This window comes from Astatotilapia calliptera, chromosome 7 (genome assembly GCF_900246225.1).
Source record: "Astatotilapia calliptera chromosome 7, fAstCal1.2, whole genome shotgun sequence".
Taxonomy (NCBI): Eukaryota; Metazoa; Chordata; class Actinopteri; order Cichliformes; family Cichlidae; genus Astatotilapia; species Astatotilapia calliptera.
In genome coordinates, this window is record NC_039308.1 from 43811447 (window position 1) to 43831070 (window position 19624).

At 42.7% G+C, this 19624-nt stretch overlaps 2 protein-coding genes across 2 annotated transcripts; both read right to left on the reverse strand.

The window, feature by feature from the left end:
* Window positions 1–3187: 3187 nt before the first annotated feature.
* Window positions 3188–5271, reverse strand: LOC113026331 (cytochrome c oxidase subunit 5B, mitochondrial-like). Its single transcript, XM_026174990.1, has 4 exons — window positions 5126–5271; window positions 4251–4321; window positions 3535–3634; window positions 3188–3358 (listed from the first exon to the last, which is right to left on the reverse strand). Exons 1-4 carry the CDS (start codon window positions 5220–5222, stop codon window positions 3246–3248), a joined length of 381 nt encoding a protein of 126 aa, XP_026030775.1. The 5' UTR covers window positions 5223–5271; the 3' UTR covers window positions 3188–3245.
* An 812-nt stretch (window positions 5272–6083) lies between these two features.
* On the reverse strand, window positions 6084–19486 carry LOC113026328 (drebrin-like protein A). Its single transcript, XM_026174986.1, has 15 exons — window positions 18950–19486; window positions 18820–18875; window positions 17589–17701; window positions 16967–17041; window positions 16754–16897; window positions 16439–16516; window positions 16195–16346; window positions 16068–16122; window positions 15379–15444; window positions 14826–14931; window positions 14551–14751; window positions 14058–14120; window positions 12870–12964; window positions 7486–7555; window positions 6084–6368 (listed from the first exon to the last, which is right to left on the reverse strand). Exons 1-15 carry the CDS (start codon window positions 19030–19032, stop codon window positions 6232–6234), a joined length of 1494 nt encoding a protein of 497 aa, XP_026030771.1. The 5' UTR covers window positions 19033–19486; the 3' UTR covers window positions 6084–6231.
* Between the last annotated feature and the right edge of the window lie 138 nt (window positions 19487–19624).

Genomic DNA, 19624 nt, shown 5'->3' on the forward strand with positions numbered 1-19624 from the left:
AGGAGGGACTATGTGCTTACCTGCTGCTCTCTGGCAGGTAGCTCCATGCCCTCCTGGGTTTTAAATGCACCTTAGAACACACATGCATCAACACTACAATGAGCGGGTGGAGGGAGGTTTGGAGTCTTCTCTCACCCCCGTTCTCTGCGGCCTGCTGGAGCGGGGGGGCTAGGAGGAGGAGTTGGCCGTCCGACTGCGGTCTGGGGTGTGGGGCCTCCCTGCTGCTGCGGAGTCGGGGCGGTCTGCCTCTCCACAGCGCAGGGAAAAGGGTAACACCACCTGGGTCTGGGTGCAGTTCCCCCCTCCAGGGGCAAGGGTACCTAGACCCGGTTTGTAGAGTACGCTTGGGGAGTGTCTCCACGTTGGTTGAGTGTGCATAAGTGCATATGAGAGCATGAGGGTGGGAATGGATGTTTGTATCTGTGTGTGCCTGTATTTCTGTGTCTATATGTCAGGTTGGGTGTCAGACGCCACCTCTCTGGGGACACCTCAGGCCCTCCAAGGTTTGGAGGCCTATCTCCCCCTACCACCACTTCCCCTGCCAGTGGCGGAGTCCCTCAGACATCGGTGCGTTGGTGGTTCTTTGTGTCCTGGGATGGGCCTCCGGGTACACACCGGCTCACTCCTTGGCGGCCGCTTATCAGGGCCTGGAGCCTGGGGCTCGCTCGGGCCACTTCGGAGGTGGGGTGCCCCCGGCCTCTCGGCCTGGGGCTCGGCCACTCAGGCGCGGCTGGCTGCCGGCGGAGCTCACGGGCGCGTCACTGCAACTCCCCCTGGCTTCTGCTCCGCGGCTGCTGAGTGAGCCCTCATCTGGGACTCTCCTCAGCTCTTTCTGGGACAGTGGCGCGGCTGCCCCTCTGTTGGTCTTCCTTGGTCTCTTGTGTTCTGGGGGCCTCTGGATGTCTGGAGTTTTGATCTCCTCCATACCTGCTTCATGCCCTGGAGGACGGGGCTGTGGCCCCCCCACACCCTCTAGCAGATCATTACATGAAGGAACCTTTTAAAAACAAGCGCGTCCATGCTCACAGGTGTACACACGGGTGATCACACCCACAAACTACACCCTTTTTGGCTCCTACCTCAAAGCTCCTACCTTATGTGCTGCAAAATAATGTTTAATATTTAGTATTTACTGTCATATTCCCATATATCATTGTGATGTTGTTTATTCTATTACTCTTGTTCTCTTCTGCTTGCTTTCTTTTTTCTTTCTCAGCAGGTGACCCAGGTGATGCATTTTTTTTCTCTGCCCGTTCTGTTGGTTTTTGTCTTTTGCCCTTCTCCCCCGTCCCTCTTCTCAGCTGTTTCTCTTTCCCTCTTTCTTTCTCCCCTTCTTTCTTCCATTCAAGTCTGTCCCGTATTCAGCAAGTGAAAATAAAATAAACAATAAAAGGTGAATCAAATGGACCATTATGGCAAGGCTGGGATGGTCATTTTGGTAAAGTAAATCCGTTGGGCATCTTTCTTTGCCTTTAGACAACAATTCTGATGGCAAAAGAGCCAAACGGGACAGGCGCAAAATAAATAAATAAATAAATATGGTAATAAAAATTAGTGATGTGACGTTCTGTATCGAGGCTTCGGAGCGTGTGTCGAGTAATGGAGGGGGCGTTTCCGCGAAGCGCGTATCGAGGCTTGCTTCATTTATGGGAGGAGCTGAAAATGATGACGTCCGAAGCCTCGCTGCCCGGCTGTACCACGTGACTGGTCCATGAAGTGGTTCGAACTTTGCCGCGAGCTATGACAGCGATATAAACCCCTCAGACTTCATTCAAAATGTGGGTGTTTGATGGAGAGTTGCGGTTAGTGAGAGTTTGGAGACAGTTTGGAGGTTTATGAGAGTGAGGAGAGAAAGTCAGGAGAGAATGGAGCCAGCTAAGAAGAGGAGGATGTCCTCCCCTGTGTGGGAACATTTTGATCTTATTCCTCCCAACAAGGTATGTAAATTTCTACAGAAGATGTATTTTCATGATACTGATGGTGCAATACAATTTATGTTGAGCTGTCTTGACTTTTGTACAAGGTGAAGTGTTTGCTATGTGCCAGGGAGCTGGGATATAACAACAACACCTCATCCATGCTTAGGCACTACAGAGCTTTGCATGAGAATAAGGGGAACACCGATTGTGGAGCAAGACCAGGTGAGCCATCAAATGCCATCATAATACAGCATGCAGTAATGTTACTAAATGATATAACAATATTATACAACTGTTATAAGTTACGTGTGTGATATTTATATTTGTGCTTTATCTTTATTGTCTTTCCTCAGGAGAACAATCTCAAATAGATGAAGACCTGGTTAGCATGGTGATTGAGGACTCACAGCCATTTAGCATTGTGGAGGACAAAGGATTTAAAAGATTTGTTAAATCATTAAATCCTAGCTATGTTCTCCCCACTAAAAAGGTCGTAAAAGCAGTGAAAATTTAGTTTTTACAGAATAAAATGGGAACAGGCAGGACTGAGGCTCAAAGCCTCAGTGTGTAGCTGTCCATACCTCAACGTTACAAAAGCACAACTACTGTCCACACCCCAACCACACCTCACAGTAAATGATCATTTCCATTTCAAGCATTTCCAAATAATCATTTCCCATACTGCCACTATAAATATACACAGTATACTGCCATCACTACAATATACACGTTTTACACACTCCTTTTGTTGTTGACATTTACAGGCTGTGTGCAAAATGCCACTCTCTTCAAATTCATGCCAGCTATTATTTTTACGTCCAGTAGGTGTCCTGCTAGAGCAAATGAAGCTTCATGAAGCTTCGTGTTGGGGTGAACCAATTGGATGAAAAGCTTCAGTGCTTCATGGGGCTTCATCTGCCCATCACTAATAAAAAGACTGAGTCAGCTGATTCAGGATAAACAGATCTTTATTGTTAAAGGAACAGTTCACTCAAACTACAAGAACAAGTCTAGAAGTTCGATGTAAAACACATTAATCATGGTTAACTATGAAAAACAGGAAGAAGACTCAGAGACGCACACAAACAGGAAGTTACGTTTATTGCTGCTCCTGGGAGGTGGGAGGAGTGTAACGTGTGCAGTACAATTGTGTGTGTAAACTGACTGAATGGAAATGTCTGAAGAAACTCTTTGTTCCCCGAACGTGTTTGATCCCGAGTACATGTAACGTGTAAGCAACGACTGATGAGGTCAGCAGGTATGTCAAGTAGGAGACAGCGAGAAGCGGACAGTGCCGCTTGCTCCGCAGGAGGAGGTGGTGGTGAGTCAATGGGGGAGTTCGTGGGGAACCAGTTTGTAGTGGGAGCCGCAAGATGGACAGCGCTGGGCCTCACCCTCGTGGAGCCAGAACCAGACCACGGCCGTGTTGTCCTCCTCACCTGCACACAGGAAACTGGGTGAGAGCGGTGCCACCTGTACGTCACACGCACGCTCAGGTTTCCCCAGTGAGGATTATGCCCCGCCCATCTTTGAGCCTGGGGCAAAGTTTAACCCTCGCCTGAGAAAGCCGTGGCCGCTGCTCACACACGCTTACAAACAGGAAACAACAACTCACACACGCATCCCACAATCCTTTTGTTCGTGATGGAGGGAACCAGGTGGGGGTCAGCCTTGGAGCCTGCATAGTGCTTTGGCTTCATCATGTTGAAGGGGTCCTACAGGAGGGGGAGGAGTCAGGTGAGTCAGGGCGTGACAGTATTCAACATCAGTTTCATTTCAAAATTCATTGTTCATCAAGAACGATTCACACGACTCAGAGGCTGACCTCAGATCAGCTGAGGCTGAGCTGCAGACAGAATAATTTATATTAATATTTGAAAATGAGCCGAGCAGCGAATATACCACAAAATAATTATTAATCATTAATAAAAAGGCAAAACATAGAAAACTAATGTTAATCAAATAACTGCTATATGAAAATAAACAAATAATCGAGAATACATTAACAAATATTAATACAAACTTAAACAAGCCCAAAAATACTAAAAATAAATATTATGAGTAACAAAATCAGTAACTACTCAAAATAAAAATGTTTTATAGTTTTGCTGAAATATGTCGACACACCGACAGCTTGAGTCTTCTCGTTTCTCCTCAGATTTGATGTTTAATGATTTTAATCTTGATTTAATTTCTGGTCTGTGTGAAATAGTGTTAAGATGAATCCACATCACGCTCTTCTTTTTCTACTGCTGTTTTTTTTTTTAAAAACACTATGTTTTTCATGTTTCTGGAGCACATGATGTCAGAATTCCTGTGTGTCGGTCTTACCTCGCCCTGTTTCATGGCCTTCATGATGACCTTTTCCAGCCCGGTGGCCTGCTCCTCATCAGTGGGAATCCCTGTGAACAGCACAGTGTGATTAAGAGCTTCAAAGCAAACACTGTTCATCAGAACTGGCTAATGTGTGGACTCCCTGTGGGTCACATGACTACAGTACACGTTATTACAGGTTCTTATGACCTCAGTGAGTTGCTGAGTTTGTGAAACCTAAAGCAGCACGGGTTTCTCTCACAGACATGAAAACATCTCAGTGTAAAACTGAAATGTTTGATCTGATGTTTTCATTCACGTCACTCTGATTCACTTCATTGATCATCGTCAGTCATGGTCACACACAGCAACTTAAAAATGTATTGATCACTGCCTTTAGCTGTTCCAGACTACATACAAATTATTCAGGTTTATGGGAAACTCTGCAAGTTAAAATGCTATGTTTATCGATACCATTACAATCTTACTGATCACTTCGATCGGCAAACCAGACCAATGACAACTTCCGTTACTCTCTCATGTGTTTAATCTTCATACCGACGAGACGTTCAAGGACCTTCATGGAGAAGGTTAAAATATGACACGTTAATTGTTTCAGATATAAAATATATTTTAGGTTTTAAATCTCACCGTATTGACCGTCGTGATTACTAAATTCTGATATATTAAGACTTTTTAAATCTACAAGTCAAACAATCAGCCAACACACGGTTTTTAATAAATCGCAGGATATTAACATGAAGTCTGATCCGAGAGGAGCCGTCACCAGGACAGGAAGCGCTCGGCGTCCTCCGACCTCCCCGCGGATTAGACCCTCTCTAAGCCGCCTGTTCCGGTTGGTTCCGGGTGTTCTGTGCCGGCTCGTGGCTCACCTCCTGCCGCCATGCCGCGGCTCAGAGCGGGGGTCCGGGCGGAGCGGCAGGCTGCCGCGGCTCTAACGGCGGAGCGGAGCAGTAACCTTGCAGCCATTTCTCCTTCTTCACTGTCAGGGAGGCCGGGCGCACGGAAATGACGTCAGAGCAGCAGCGTGCTGCTTTAAAAAACAAACAAACAAACTTTATTCAGCACAAATAAAGTAACAAGGAAACAGCTGGTCGTGGACAGATGGCAAACATGGCAGTTTGTCTTGAAACAACAATGATCATCTCCACATTTCAACTTTATTCTCAAAACACTTGACTTTTCTTTTCTTAATGTGGCCCTGATACTCCTTCCTACAGTACAGTCTGCTCAAATCAGGTAATAAAACACAAGACAGATATTATGAAACATGACAACATTAAAACTAAGGACGGACATTAAAAAAACAATACATGAATATTGTAATAAATATAAAATAATATAATAAACTTAATTAACATTGACATAGATATTTAAAAGAGGTACGGAAATAAAATAATTAAAAAACCAGGGAACTGAAGAACTTTTCTGACAAAGACAGTTTTTATATTTGAAACTCTGCTGACTGGAGAGCAGTTTTTCCCCACATTTTCAGAGACTCCAAACTATCTGGACAAATTAACTTTTTTTTTTTTTTTTTTTTTAAATATAAGAACTGTTTTGTAAGAAAGTCAGTGACTGCCTGAAGAACACAGGAGCATCACCACATGCTGTGTGTCCTCCTTGAGATGCTCTGCAGGCCCCCTCTGAGGTCCATAGTCCCAGTCTCGGCTGAAATGCCACCTGTTCACTGAGGCATTTGAGTTTTGTGCGTAAAGCAACCTTGAGTTTATTAAAAGGCTCTATATGAACCTAATTTATACTTCTTATTAATTACGGTAGTAAGACTGGCCAAATAGGACAAAAGAAAAATAAGAGCAATATCCAAACTGCACTTGAAAATGACTGTATTTATTGTTTACTGGTTTTTACAAAGGTTTATTAATTCAGTGATACTGAACAAGTTAATGTGAGTAAAATATCCATCTGAAACACCCACAGCTTTATTAAAATTAACAGGACAATGAGCCAATGACAACTAGATAAGCTCCACATAGTTAGCCGGGAACATGCCGTATTCCCCATCAGGTCCAACACCTCTCCACCAACCCTCATCCAGCATTTCTATCTGAGTAATAATGTCATCGGGGTCAAAGGTGATCTCAGTGTCATCCGCTGTGAGGAAGAGAGAAAACTCAGTTAAACTAAAGGTTTATCTAGAAACACCTTTCAAGAGTTTCAAGTTTAAAATTACAAGCATTTAAAAAAAAGAAATGAAAGAAACTGTTCTGTATACTCGACTTTAGATCTGTATGTAAAACAACAATATTTCAGTGTTTCATCAGGTAAATGTGATAAATAATAACCAAACTGGATGGCTTACTGCACTGTTGAGGTACAACAGCTCTTTCCAAATGTAAGACCACTGCAAGCTTATTTTACAGCCAATAAAAAGCATTATAATAATAATAATAATAATAATGGATACTTTATTGATCCCCATGGGGAAATTACTTGTTTTTCTCTGCATTTGACCCATTCACTCAGTGAAGCAGTGGGCAGCCCACTAAGCAGGCGCCCGGGGAGCAGTGTGTAGGGACGGTACCTTGCTCAGGGGTACCTCAGGGTAGCCGTTAAGTGGATTCGAACCGCCGACCTTCCGATCATGGGGCGACCACTTTACCTACTGAGCTATCCTGTTTTTACAGATTTGATTTACAGATTTGATCTTCTTGATTCATTTATTGAGATTCATCCTTCTTTAACAGCTTTTCCCCTGTGACAGTCAATGGTTCATTTAAACACTTTTCCTCAATTGAAGAATACAGAATACATTTTGGTCAAATATTTGCAGGTAAATTTATAAAAAAATGTGGAAACTCAACTAGTTAAGCATTTAATCATTAATATTCAATAACTGATAATTATTTGATAATCAAACCAAATAAATGGATAAATAAAAACATGTCATTTACTGTGAATGATCTGCTGTACCTTCACAGGCCACTAGAGGCCCCAGTGCAAACTCAATTACAATAATGTTGTTGTGATATCACAGAAGTCTTATTTTCATGATATCAGTATGGTGAACAACACTCTGGACTCTTTCCAATTTCATTCAGACATGTTAGACCACAAGACACGATGGTCCTCAGTAGTCACAGAGAAGACGGCAGACCCCACAACTACCAAAAACATGAGTGTGTGTGTGTGTGTGTGTGTGTGTGTGTGTGTGTGTGTGTGTGTGTGTGTGTGTGTGTGTGTGTGTGTGCGCGCGCGCGCGCGTACGTACCGGCCTGGTAGTCGTACAGAGCTCTGGCACAGATACCTTGTCCACTGCCATCCCAATTAATACCATCAGCCTGAAATTCAAAAACAGCTAATTAACATTTAAACAGTATTTTAAATCATTTCATTCAATAACTTTTTACTCAAACACTGGAGGACCAAATCTGCCAGAAGAGATTAAATAAATACATGAATCACCTCAATAAATACACTCAACAAAAATATAAACGCAACACCTTTGTTACTGCTCCCATTCCCCATGGGATGGATGTAGAGACCTAAAATTCATTCCAGATACACAATATAACCATCCCTCCCAAACAGTGGTCACAAATCAGTCCAAATGTGTGGTAGTGGGCACATCTGCTATATTGAGATAATCCATCCCACCTCACATGTATGCCACATCAGGATGCTGATCTGACATCATGAGTAGTGCACAGGTGTACCTCAGACTGCCCACAACAAAAGGCCACCCTGGAATGTGCAGTTTTGTCTCACAGCAAAATGCCACAGATGCCACAAGCAATGAGGGAGCGTGCAATTGGCATGCTGACAGCAGGAATGTCAACCAGATCTGTCGCCCGTGCATTGAATGTTCATTTCTCAACCATAAGCCGTCTCCACAGGCGTTTCAGAGAATATGGCAGCACATCCAACCGGCCTCACAACCGCAGACCTCGTGTAACCACACCAGCCCAGGACCTCCACATCCAGCAGGTTCACCTCCAAGATCGTCTGAGACCAGCCACCCAGACAGCTGCTGGAACAATTGGTTTGCACAACAAAACAATTTCTGCACAAACTGTCAGAAACCGTCTCAGGGACGCTCAACTGCATGCCCGTCGTCCTCATCGGGGTCTTGACCTGACTCCAGCTCGTCGCCGTAACAGACTTGTGTGGGCAAATGCTCACATTCGATGGCGTCTGGCACGTTGGAGAGGTGTGCGCTTCACGGATGAATCATGGTTCACATTGTTCAGGGCAGATGGCAGCTGAGAATGTCCCAGTTCTTGCATGGCCAGCATACTCACCGGACATGTCACCCATTGAGCATGTTCGGGATGTGCTTGACCGGCGTATACGACAGCGTGTACCAGTTCCCATGAATATCCAACAACCTCGCACAGCCATTGAAGTGGAGTGGACCAACATTCCACAGGCCACAATTGACAATCTGATAGACTCCATGCGACGATGTGTTGCACTGCATGAGGCAAATGGTGGTCACACCAGATACTGACCGGTTCTGGGTCCCCAGACCCCCAATAGCGCAAAAAACTGCACATTCCAGGGTGGCCTTTTGTTGTGGGCAGTCTGAGGTACACCTGTGCACTACTCATGATGTCAGATCAGCATCCTGATGTGGCACACCTGTGAGGTGGGATGGATATTCTCAATATAGCAGATGTGCCCACTACCACACATTTGGACTGATTTGTGACCACTGTTTGGGAGGGATGGTTATATTGTGTATCTGGAATGAATTTTAGGTCTCTACGTCCATCCCATGGGGAATGGGAGCAGTAACAAAGGTGTTGCGTTTATATTTTTGTTGAGTGTAGGTCTACAAATATAGGTATTCATTAACTTAGAAGCCAAGAACTTACAGTGGTTTGCAAAAGTATTCGACCCCCTTGAACTTTTCCACATTTTGTCACATTACAGCCACAAACATGAATCAATTTTATTGGAATTCCACGTGAAAGACCAACACAAAGTGGTGTACACGTGAGAAGTGGAACAAAAATCATACATGATTCCAAACATCTTTTACAAATAAATAACTGCAAAGTGGGGTGTGCGTAATTATTCAACCCCCTGAGTCAATACTTTGTTGAACCACCTTTTGCTGCAATTACACCTGCCAGTCTTTTAGGGTATGTCTCTACCAGCTTTGCACATCTACAGACTGAAATCCTTGCCCATTCTTCTTTGCAAAACAGCTCCAGCTCAGTCAGATTAGATGGACAGCGTTTGTGAACAGCAGTTTTCAGATCTTGCCACAGGTTCTCGATTGGATTTAGATCTGGACTTTGACTGGGCCATTCTAACACATGGATATGTTTTGTTTTAAACCATTCCATTGTTGCCCTGGCTTTATGTTTAGGGTCGTTGTCCTGCTGGAAGGTGAACCTCTGCCCCAGTCTCAAGTCTTTTGCAGACTCCAAGAGGTTTTCTTCCAAGATTGCCCTGTATTTGGCTCCATCCATCTTCCCATCAACTCTGACCCTGCTGAAGAGAAGCACCCCCAGAGCATGATGCTGCCGCCACCATATTTGACAGTGGGGATGGTGTGTTCAGAGTGATGTGCAGTGTTAGTTTTCTGGCACACATAGCGTTTTGTATTTTGGGCAAAAAGTTCCATTTTGGTCTCATCTGACCAGAGCACCTTCTTCCACATGTTTGCTGTGTCCCCCACATGGCTTGTGGCAAACTGCAAACGGGACTTCTTATGGTTTTCTGTTAACAATGGCTTTGTTCTTGCCACTCTTCCATAAAGGCCAACTTTGTGCAGTGCACGACTAATAGTTATCCTATGGAAAGATTCCCCCACCTGAGCTGTAGATCTCTGCAGCTCGTCCAGAGTCACCATGGGCCTCTTGGCTGCATTTCTGATCAGCGCTCTCCTTGTTCGGCCTGTGAGTTTAGGTGGACGGCCTTGTCTTGGTAGGTTTACAGTTGTGCCATACTCCTTCCATTTCTGAACGATTGCTTGAACAGTGCTCCGTGGGATGTTCAAGGCTTGGGAAATCTTTTTGTAGCCTAAGCCTGCTTTACATTTCTCAATAACTTTATCCCTGACCTGTCTGGTGTGTTCTTTGGACTTCATGGTGTTGTTGCTCCCAATATTCTCTTAGACAACCTCTGAGGCCGTCACAGAGCAGCTGTATTTGTACTGACATTAGATCACACACAGGTGCACTCTATTTAGTCATTAGCACTCACCAGGCAATGTCTATGGGCAACTGACTGCACTCAGACCAAAGGGGGCTGAATAATTACGCACACCCCACTTTTCAGTTATTTATTTGTAAGAAATGTTTAGAATCATGTAGAGATGGCACGATACCACTTTTTTATGTCCGATACCGATATCATAAATTTGGATATCTGCCGATACCGATATGAATCCGATATAGTGTTTTTTAATCAACAAAACTGTTTTTTAAAATATCTTGCTGCATTTTGCAAGTCTGCAAGTTCATACTCAAGTTTAAAACAACAACTACACTAAAGCTATTCTGTTATACCTGTATACAAAAAAAATATTTCATAGTTCAGCAATACTGATCAATCTAATAAACTTAGACCTACACCATCCTCCCTATTCTGGTATTTTAAAGAGTACTTAGCGTAAATATTAAGCAACCTAACTAATAGGGTTCCAACTCCCAGCAACAACAAAAATAAATAAATAAAAAATAGGGAACCACCCCTCACGCGCCACCTCATGATGCTTAATCGACGTAATCAACCTTAATTTGATGCAGTGTGAAAAAAAATGCACAGAAATCAATTTTTCAAGAAATATTAAATAGATTCAACATCTTTCTTCAACAAAATTGCAGACTGCACAGATGGTACCTTCCCAAAGGAAAAAGTACTATAGCTTACTAGGGTATATATATATATATTAGACTTAATAGTCACTATATACAGTAATTGACTTCTATTCATTTTACATCAAATTAAAACTTTGTGTGTCAGATAATTATTTATTAAAAGCTAGACATTTTAAATGAGAATAAGAAAGAAAAGTATGTCTTTGTGCCCCCTTTTCCCAGTTAATGCCCTATCGGCCCCCCTGGCTAAACTTTGCTAGATCCGCCCCTGCACAGTTACCAGCGTCAGTTATGTAGAAAAAGATCCTGGAGTAGAAAGTAATATTAAATAAATTCTAACAACAGCTTATCAAGCTTAAACGTGCTGCTGTTGTTCAGCCGCTGGTTTCCTCTTTCTGGTGCAAAGTGGGCCAAAAACAAAGACGGACTCGCAACAGAAAAGCCGATCAGCTGATCATTTAAGCAGTTTCACGATTGAAGTAGCAGCCGGAGAGCGAGAGGCAGTCGCTCGTTAAGCTTAACGCAGGAATGCTTTACAAACATTCAGAGATGGACTTACACACTTGCTTTACTTCTCTCGGGGATAACTTTGTCGGAGATGAAATGCCAGGTTGCTAGCGAAGCTCCACATGCTATCCAGACCACCGACAGGTCCCGCATGCCACAGCCGCTCTATCACGTGATGCATACTGCTCCGACATGCTAACGTTCTGAGGTGAGTTACGGCGTGTTGCAAGTTTTGTGAGGTGCTTTCGTGATATTTAATGGATCGGATTACATTTTTTATTTTTCTCCGATATCCGATCCAGTCATTTAGGTCAGTATCGGACCGATACCGATACGTAATATCGGATCGGTCCATCTCTAGAATCATGTATAATTTTCATTCCACTTCTCACGTGTACACCACTTTGTATTGGTCTTTCACGTGGAATTCCAATAAAATTGATTCAGGTTTGTGGCTGTAATGTGACAAAATGTGGAAAAGTTCAAGGGGGCCAAATACTTTTGCAAGCCACTGTATGTGTATTTTATTTCATGACAAATATGAGCTCATTCTGAATCTAATGGTACCAATATATCTGAAAAAAGTTGGAATGAGAAAACAAACGTCTGGAAAAGTAAACAGAAACAGCTGGAAGAGTATTTATTTAAACAGTGCTTCACTGGAAATTCAGAATTATTTCTTATGCTAAATGAAACATTTTCTGATTGAGGCATGGTCACAGTATGTTTCCCATTTCAAGGTTCTTTTTTTGCCATTTGTGCATAAAACTAGCAGTCAAGGCACACTGGAATTCTTGTGCAGAGCACTTTCAGTCATAGTAAGCAAATTTTAGGGATTTTGCATTATTTTACAAAACACAATCCTGTTTATGATTTCTTTGGTTGAGGTGGGACACATTAAAAGGAATGACTGAAGGTTCAATCTTGGTGTCAGGGTTAAACGTAGAATTAGATGCTGTGGTTTAGGTTAGTGTTTTGCTATGATTAAACTTGGGTATAACATCTTCAGAAAATGATCAGAACAAACACGCCTCCCCCTGTATCAGTTTATTCTAACAGAGAACAAATTTTAGCCAAAGTCTGAGATCTAGTCATCCAAACAACCTCAAACTCAGCACTGCACTTACTCGAGACCACAGAGATACACCCACTAAGTCTCAGGTCTATTGGTCAGTTTTTGAGTCAGACACATTTCTCAAACTGTTAGTAAGACGTTAAGGGAGGAATCAGAATCAAAATACGTTGTTAATTTCTAAGGAAAATATTTACTGGGAGTGTTGTACATGTAAATGTACTTATGATGAAGAGGACTTACTGCTGGTGCATGCTGGGAAACGTTTTGATACAGGTCCTCGTTACTCCAGGCTGAATGCGGTGCCATGTATGGATCATCTTGAGCTGGACTTCCCTCTGCACATTATAAAAATCACAAGTTTTAAATACCAGAGATGAAAAAGTGTTCTTTGTTTTCCAGGACAGCGAGAAAAGACACAAAAGTACCAACAGGATAAAGTATTAATACTCCAATTCCAGGAAAAGTACTAAGTATCACCACACTACAACCCTCAAAAAACAGAAGTTACAGAAATGTTACTATGAATTATGTTACATAGTCTGAGATTCTGATATAGCCAGTGAACAAATCTATCTATCTAACCAGCGCTGTGCTACAATCGTGGTGTAACAGCTTTACAAACATGAAGGCCAACGAAACAAAAACCAAGCTGTGAGCTGTAAACATGATGGAGCAAACACAGAATAACCACAAATTATTTCAGCTAACGTCCATCATTTGCTGCTGCAAACTCAAAAATTCACTGACTCGCCAACTCTGACAGTGACTCTTACTCAATATGTAAAATAGTTCAAATTAATTAATTTTATTAACCAAAAAATTTGAAAATATAGCAACGTTTAAACTTTAAACTGCTAAGTTTCCAGTATTTAACATATTTAATTACTTTTGTTTTTTTGTCTTTAATGTTTCAAACGTAAAAGCACCACTGAGGAAAAATTCATTAGTATTCACTTCACAGTGTTATAGATTTAATTTAAAATGGATAAAAGTGACATTTTCAACTCTAATGTTTTCTAATGTGGTTTCAGATTGTTTTAGGTTTATTTTGTTTGCTTTATTATTATTGAGATGTCTGTTATTTTTAAATTTACTGAACATTAGATTCATTGACTAATTAATTGAATTAAATTGATATGGTGTTGTTCTGCAGCTATTTGTAATTCATGTGTTTAAATCTCAGCTGCAGTTATAAGACTAAGAAAACTCTGAAATGTAGCATACTAGAAGTATAAAGTATTGTGTAAATGTACTCGGAGTGATTTTTGTGGGTGTTGATGTTAGTGACAAACGGATCATCATATAAAATATGGTCTTATAGGAAGAAAAAGATTAAAAAAAAACCTAATTCAAACGACTCTGATTATTGATAAATGATCAAAATTGCACAAAACAAAAGTTTAAATGAAATGACGTTAAAGTTCACACCTTGTGCAGCTTCATCTTCATCAAAATCATCTGACCACTCGTCTTCGTCACCATAACCAGCGTCTGTGTTTGCAGGAGGGACGTCTTACTTCATGTCATACACACAACACGCGGGTATTTCACAGTTCAGGTCACTAATCAGTTAAATTAATACATAAAAAAAGGTTTCCAGACTCAACTTTTTCAGCTGATTCAGCATATCCAAAGAAAATATCAGTGTTATGTGAACACAAGTTTTCTACTCATCACACAAATCCACTCCTAAATTTGAAAGTATTTTTAACAAAGCTTAATATTTAAAAATAAAAAGCCACCTTGGTTCTGACTGGCTAACTTCTGGACGCCTGCTGAAGGCCAGCAGTTTTGTGAGAACTGTGAGAACAACAGTTACTCCACAAAACTTACTTTATTTTTTATTTCTGTTCTACACCAAAGAACTGTGGTTCCTTCTGGGAACCTCCTGCAGTTGAAAAGCTGCCTCAATATGTCTCACCTGCAGGCTGCACAGGTGAGTGTGACCTCTCTGGTGCTGTAGTGGAGGCAGGTGCAGCATGTGAGACAGGCAGCACAGGTGAAGCAGATGTAATCAGAGACAGGGGGGTCACTGCTGGAGGAGAGGATGGTGGAAACCGAGGCTGAACCGGGACGTCTCGCTCAAACGATTTCTGCGATAGAAACGGACTCTGCAGCCTCCCTGCAGGGGGAAACTTTAAGGTGACCCACCATCATCATCATCATCCTCATCATTATCATCATCGTGTTTCTTACCGGGTCTGGAGGCAGCAGGTGTGTCGCCAGCATCAAAGCTCTGCTCCTTCTGCTTGAAGATGTCTCTGGGATTAAACGCTCTCTGAGAAATCAGAGATTTCGCCTCCTGTGAATAAAACTGGGTGACATTAAAGTAAAGAGGCAGGATCCTACACTTCTCTCAATGCAACTCTTCAGCCTTTGTAATTCAGCTCTTCCTGTTCATTTCAATTTGGCTTACAGTAAAAAAATGTAAAGGCTTCCAGGCTGTAGAACTAAACATGTGAAGCAGACTACAGTTCCCATGATACGTCTTGGTGGGCAACATCCAATCACAGAGCCAAACAAATGTGAACAAATCACCAAGAAAATCCTCATTTCTCTAGTTTTAACATCTGCTCAGAGCCATCCACCCAGCTGATCAAAAATGAAACTGGAATAACAAAAAAGTTAAACCTGTGTGATCATTTTTTTTATGTTTCTGATGCTGTGTGAAAATAAATAATGAACATTTAGAGGGAGAAACAGGAGCAGATATTACGTTACAAGAATTTATGGTCAAAATTGCGCTCACGTTAGCTTTCTGCACCGAGGCAGCAGCGGAAATTCCCGTCATCTTCATGTTCTCCAGCTGCTCATTCTGAAACACAGAAATTATTCATACATGACGTTAAATATAATTTTAACATCACACAACACAGACTTCCCTGCCTCAGTGATTTGCCAAAAGGATTTAAAATCAAGTTTCAATAAAGAAATGACTCATAATCCAGTATTTTTTACTTTCTTAATATGTTTTTTTATTTATTTATGAATTAAATACACAAGTTAGCTCATCCTTTAAAAGTTAAAAACATCTTTCTCTTACCCTCAAAATCAATTAATTAACTAATATCTATGTCATTATTATTGGGTAATTTAAAACATGTTACCCTTTCCATTATTTCCTGTTTATTTACTTTTCATTATCTGAAATAGTTTTCAGTTTAATAACTTCTTTTATGTTTGCTTTTATGTTTGAATTTATTCATGTGTACTTCAGGATTTTTGCCCCTTTATATTTCTGTTTATTTATGTTTATAACTTTTTTTTAAAAGGGGTTAAATAGTAATGTTGAATATTGTTTTTTATATTGTTTGTGATCAAATAAACTGTTGTTTTCCAAATTTGATTTATTTTTAATCTATCAGGAGCAGTAATGTGATGCTGGCTGGGCTCATAAACTCAACCGAATCAGGATCAGTGAGCTGAAGCTGAGCTCACCCGACGCTGCTGTTCCTGCTCTCGCTCCTCGTCCTCCCGCTGCTTCTGCCGGAGCCTGAAACACAAAATACTTGAAGTGTCTTCTTCATGAGTTTCTGTGATTTTGTGTTTTTTGTGTCTGACTCACTTCTCCTGTTCGATCTGCTGAGCTCTCTCTCTCGCTATCCTCTCCCTCTCCTTCGACTGTCTCTCCTCCATGTCCCTCCTCTCCCTCTCCGCCTCCTGCCTCTCCTGTTCCACTCGAATGCTTTCCTCCTTTTGACGCATTTCTTCATCCCGCTGAAGGAGAAGAAGAAGAAATAGAGAGTCGTGTGACTTTGCTGACTGAAACCTGTGGTACAATCTTGGAGGACTCGGAGTTGAAACCGAACCTGAGCTTTGACCCAGAAGTCGTCCTTGTTGATTTGTTGGATTTCCTCGACAGCATTGACTTTGCGGTACACAGAACCCTGACGAGAGAAAAGGCTCAGGGATTATAACAGAAATGTCCTGTTTTTCTTCTTTGTGCGCAACCCTGATTATTTATTCTTTATTTCAGCATTCTCTCTCTGTAGACAGAAGTGTTTGAGCTGAAGAAGATCTACATTAATGTTCATGCAGGGGTAGGAGTGCACTGTGAGATGAAATATTGGCTTATTGGATGGTAAAACGAGGCTGTGCTGCCGATTCAGGCGGCGTGATCTCACCACGGGTCCTCTGGGAACGTCTCTGTACTCCTGCGTTTGCTTGTGGAAGTTAAAGTTAGCGCCGGACGCTTTGGCCACTTTGGCCAAGATGGTCTCTGGGTCCACGTCGTCCTCCGCACGGGCGTTTACAGTCACATGGGCTCCCTGTGATGTCACACATGTTAATGATGCAGCTCTTCACACACATTAACAGGAAAAAGAGGCCAGACTCACCTTCAGGAAACCTGCTATGGTGCTCACGTGATTGGCACACTGTCCTTTCCGAGAGTCCTTCACACCTTCACCTGTCTTAGAAAACAAAAATCATCCATTCAATCCTGTGAATATGGCATCCTTCTATCACTCGACACTCATAGAAAGTAAAGTCTGCAGAGCTCTCTACAGGATCTCAGAACTGGATATGGACTGTTTAGCCTCGCAGACTCTGCCAGACTTTAGGAGGAAGTCGGAGGGCTAGTTTCCATCTAACGATGACATGCCATGTTCTGACTGTAGGATCGAAGATGGAGTGAAGTGGGCATATAACGATGACCTACTCGGTGGCTAGGCTAATATGAACACATCAGCAGGCTGAAGATGGAGGATGGGGGTTAAAAAAAAGTACATGTTGAGGGGCTTCCTGTCATGTGACTGGAAGATGCTGAAACCAGCCAAACTTCACTCCAGAGGTCTGAGATGATCCGTCCACAGCATGAGATCACTTATTAATGGTCTGGATTACTCACTGTGAAAAAGTCCTGAGCTTCACATCCACACTGAAATCTTCAGATATTTGTGGTTTTCAGAAAAAAGAAAAACTTCAGGAAAAAAAGCTTTGAGTTAAAGTTGGTCTTACCCAGTTTATGAGGATGTATTTGGGCAGTCCAGAGTTCGGGTCCCTGACTCGACAGAAAGCGTACATCACCTTCCCGCTGTTCAGCTCCTCCACCATCTCCTCCAACCCTCCATCTACACAAAACACAAAGGAGAACATGATCTCATTTAGATCAGACCGCAGACACCTGAAGGCCAGACTGGAGATCAGAAGGTTATGAGGGTGGCTTACGCTGGTGTTCCTGCGCGCACGTCCTGTGTAACACATAAAGAGGTCAAGTGCTGCACGAAAAACCCTCCACAGCTTGTTTGAGACGTTCCTCTGACACTCTTAATGCCGGTGATGTCATTGCATCATTTCTCAGCTGCACAAACCAGTTTGGAGCGCTGAGCAACTTTTTCTTTCTTTCCCACCTGAGAGCAGCACATTCTTATCTGTGTGCTTCAACACACCAGCTGTACCAGCGTTCACAGACCTGAGCCCAGTGGTTTTCTTTGCTTTCACTTGCAGCCTCTGCTCCATTCTGCTGAAACTTATTGGTACATCACAAGATGTAGCCGTGGCTCAGCTGTGGAAGCTGAATGCTTGTAATAACCACGCTGTTAATGTTTGCTTCATATTTAATAATAAGTTTTAAGTGTATTAGGGCAAACACCACTCTGCATGTGGTCGGTATGCTCCTGGATTTTAACATGAAACCCTCAGAAACAGAAAACACTCTGGGAGCAGACCAGAGGAGTCAAACATAAGGCCTGGGGGCCAGAATCAGCCCAGTAAAGTCTTCATTCCGGCCCCCAGGAGGAGATAAATGTTTTTTGCTGCTGACGGTAGAAATGTCTGTTTTTACAGTTGGTCCAAACAAAAGGACATTTTCTGTGATGAACACAACTTTGTTTTATACTTTCGGACAGTCTGGATGAGTGTATTTCTTACAGTCATGATGATCATCACGTGGAAAAAGCTGAACTTGGTTGTCTTACATTAGGAAGTCTTAGGGTTTACATGTGCACAGAGGGACAGACTGCAGCACTGCTGAAAAAAGTCAAACTGAGGTCAAGAAACAGGGTGGAGTGCAAGAACACCTCAAACATCTCCTCAGGTCCAAAAACAGCAGGAAACCAGCAGAGAGAAGAGTCAGAGAGGAAGGACAGCAAAGAACACAGGACCTGACCTTCAAAATAAAACAGGAAGTGAGGGGAAATCCACAGGAAATAAATTCGGAGGGATCAAAAGTTTGGATCCAAGTACTTACCTCCTTTCTGTGCCACTCGGAGGTTGTTGGTGTTTCCTTCGTAGGTGAACAGTGCCCTGAAACAGACAGACAGGTGTGGGTGTGCAGCAGATGTAGGTGTGGACAGACACACAGGTGAACTTTATCTCACCAGTCTGTGTTAGACTTGCCGCTCACCACCTCCTCGTAGGCGGCCATCAGCGCGGCTCCATTCTTGCTCAGATTAACAGACATGTTCCTCCACAGCACGGCAGCAACGACCCAGCAGTACTGTGGCAAACCTCCCACAGGCACCAACTCAGCTCAGGTCTGAGGAGACTAACCGGGCGGGTCGAAGGACCCAAACCTGACTGACCGCATTCTCCCCAGGTGACTCCTCCCACCTACACACCTGTGCTCAGCAGCAACAGGACACAGGTGAGTGTATCATGTGACCCTCTGCAGCAGGGAGTGTGTGTGTGTGTGTTACAGTGAACAGGGTGTGATCTGTGTTATTGTTGGCTTATTAGGGGCGGAGCTTGCCATACCTGCTCACCTGAGTTTCTGTTTTGTTTTTTTACAGAAAGGAAAAAAACTTGAAAACCTTCAAAAAGCACAAAAACAAGTGAAACCAGAAGGAACGTGATAAATGTTCTTCAAAAAAACCCAAACAAACCCACTGCTCCGTCTTTCTGTTTCTATAGCCTCACCCGTACGACCCCTCCCACCTCAGAGGCAGACAGCAGGTTAACGAGACTATGAAAGCCACGATCAATGGAGCTCTGACACCAGTATTCACCATGGCAACAGGTAAACACCGAGCAGCTCCTCGTTTGAATCGGGTGGC

Excerpts from the sequence above, each read along its gene's own strand:
- LOC113026331 (XM_026174990.1), bottom strand. The coding sequence starts at position 5,222 with ATGGCTGCAAGGTTACTGCTCCGCTCCGCCGTTAGAGCCGCGGCAGCC. Across the intron at positions 4,322-5,125 it reads CCGCGGCATGGCGGCAGGAG|GGATTCCCACTGATGAGGAG; the intron begins GTGAGCCACGAG and ends TGCTGTTCACAG. Across the intron at positions 3,359-3,534 it reads AAGGATTGTGGGATGCGTGT|GTGAGGAGGACAACACGGCC; the intron begins GTGAGTTGTTGT and ends TCCTGTGTGCAG.
- LOC113026328 (XM_026174986.1), bottom strand. The coding sequence starts at position 19,032 with ATGTCTGTTAATCTGAGCAAGAATGGAGCCGCGCTGATGGCCGCCTAC. Across the intron at positions 17,042-17,588 it reads AATACATCCTCATAAACTGG|ACAGGTGAAGGTGTGAAGGA; the intron begins GTAAGACCAACT and ends TTGTTTTCTAAG. Across the intron at positions 15,445-16,067 it reads AGCAGGAACAGCAGCGTCGG|AATGAGCAGCTGGAGAACAT; the intron begins GTGAGCTCAGCT and ends TCTGTGTTTCAG.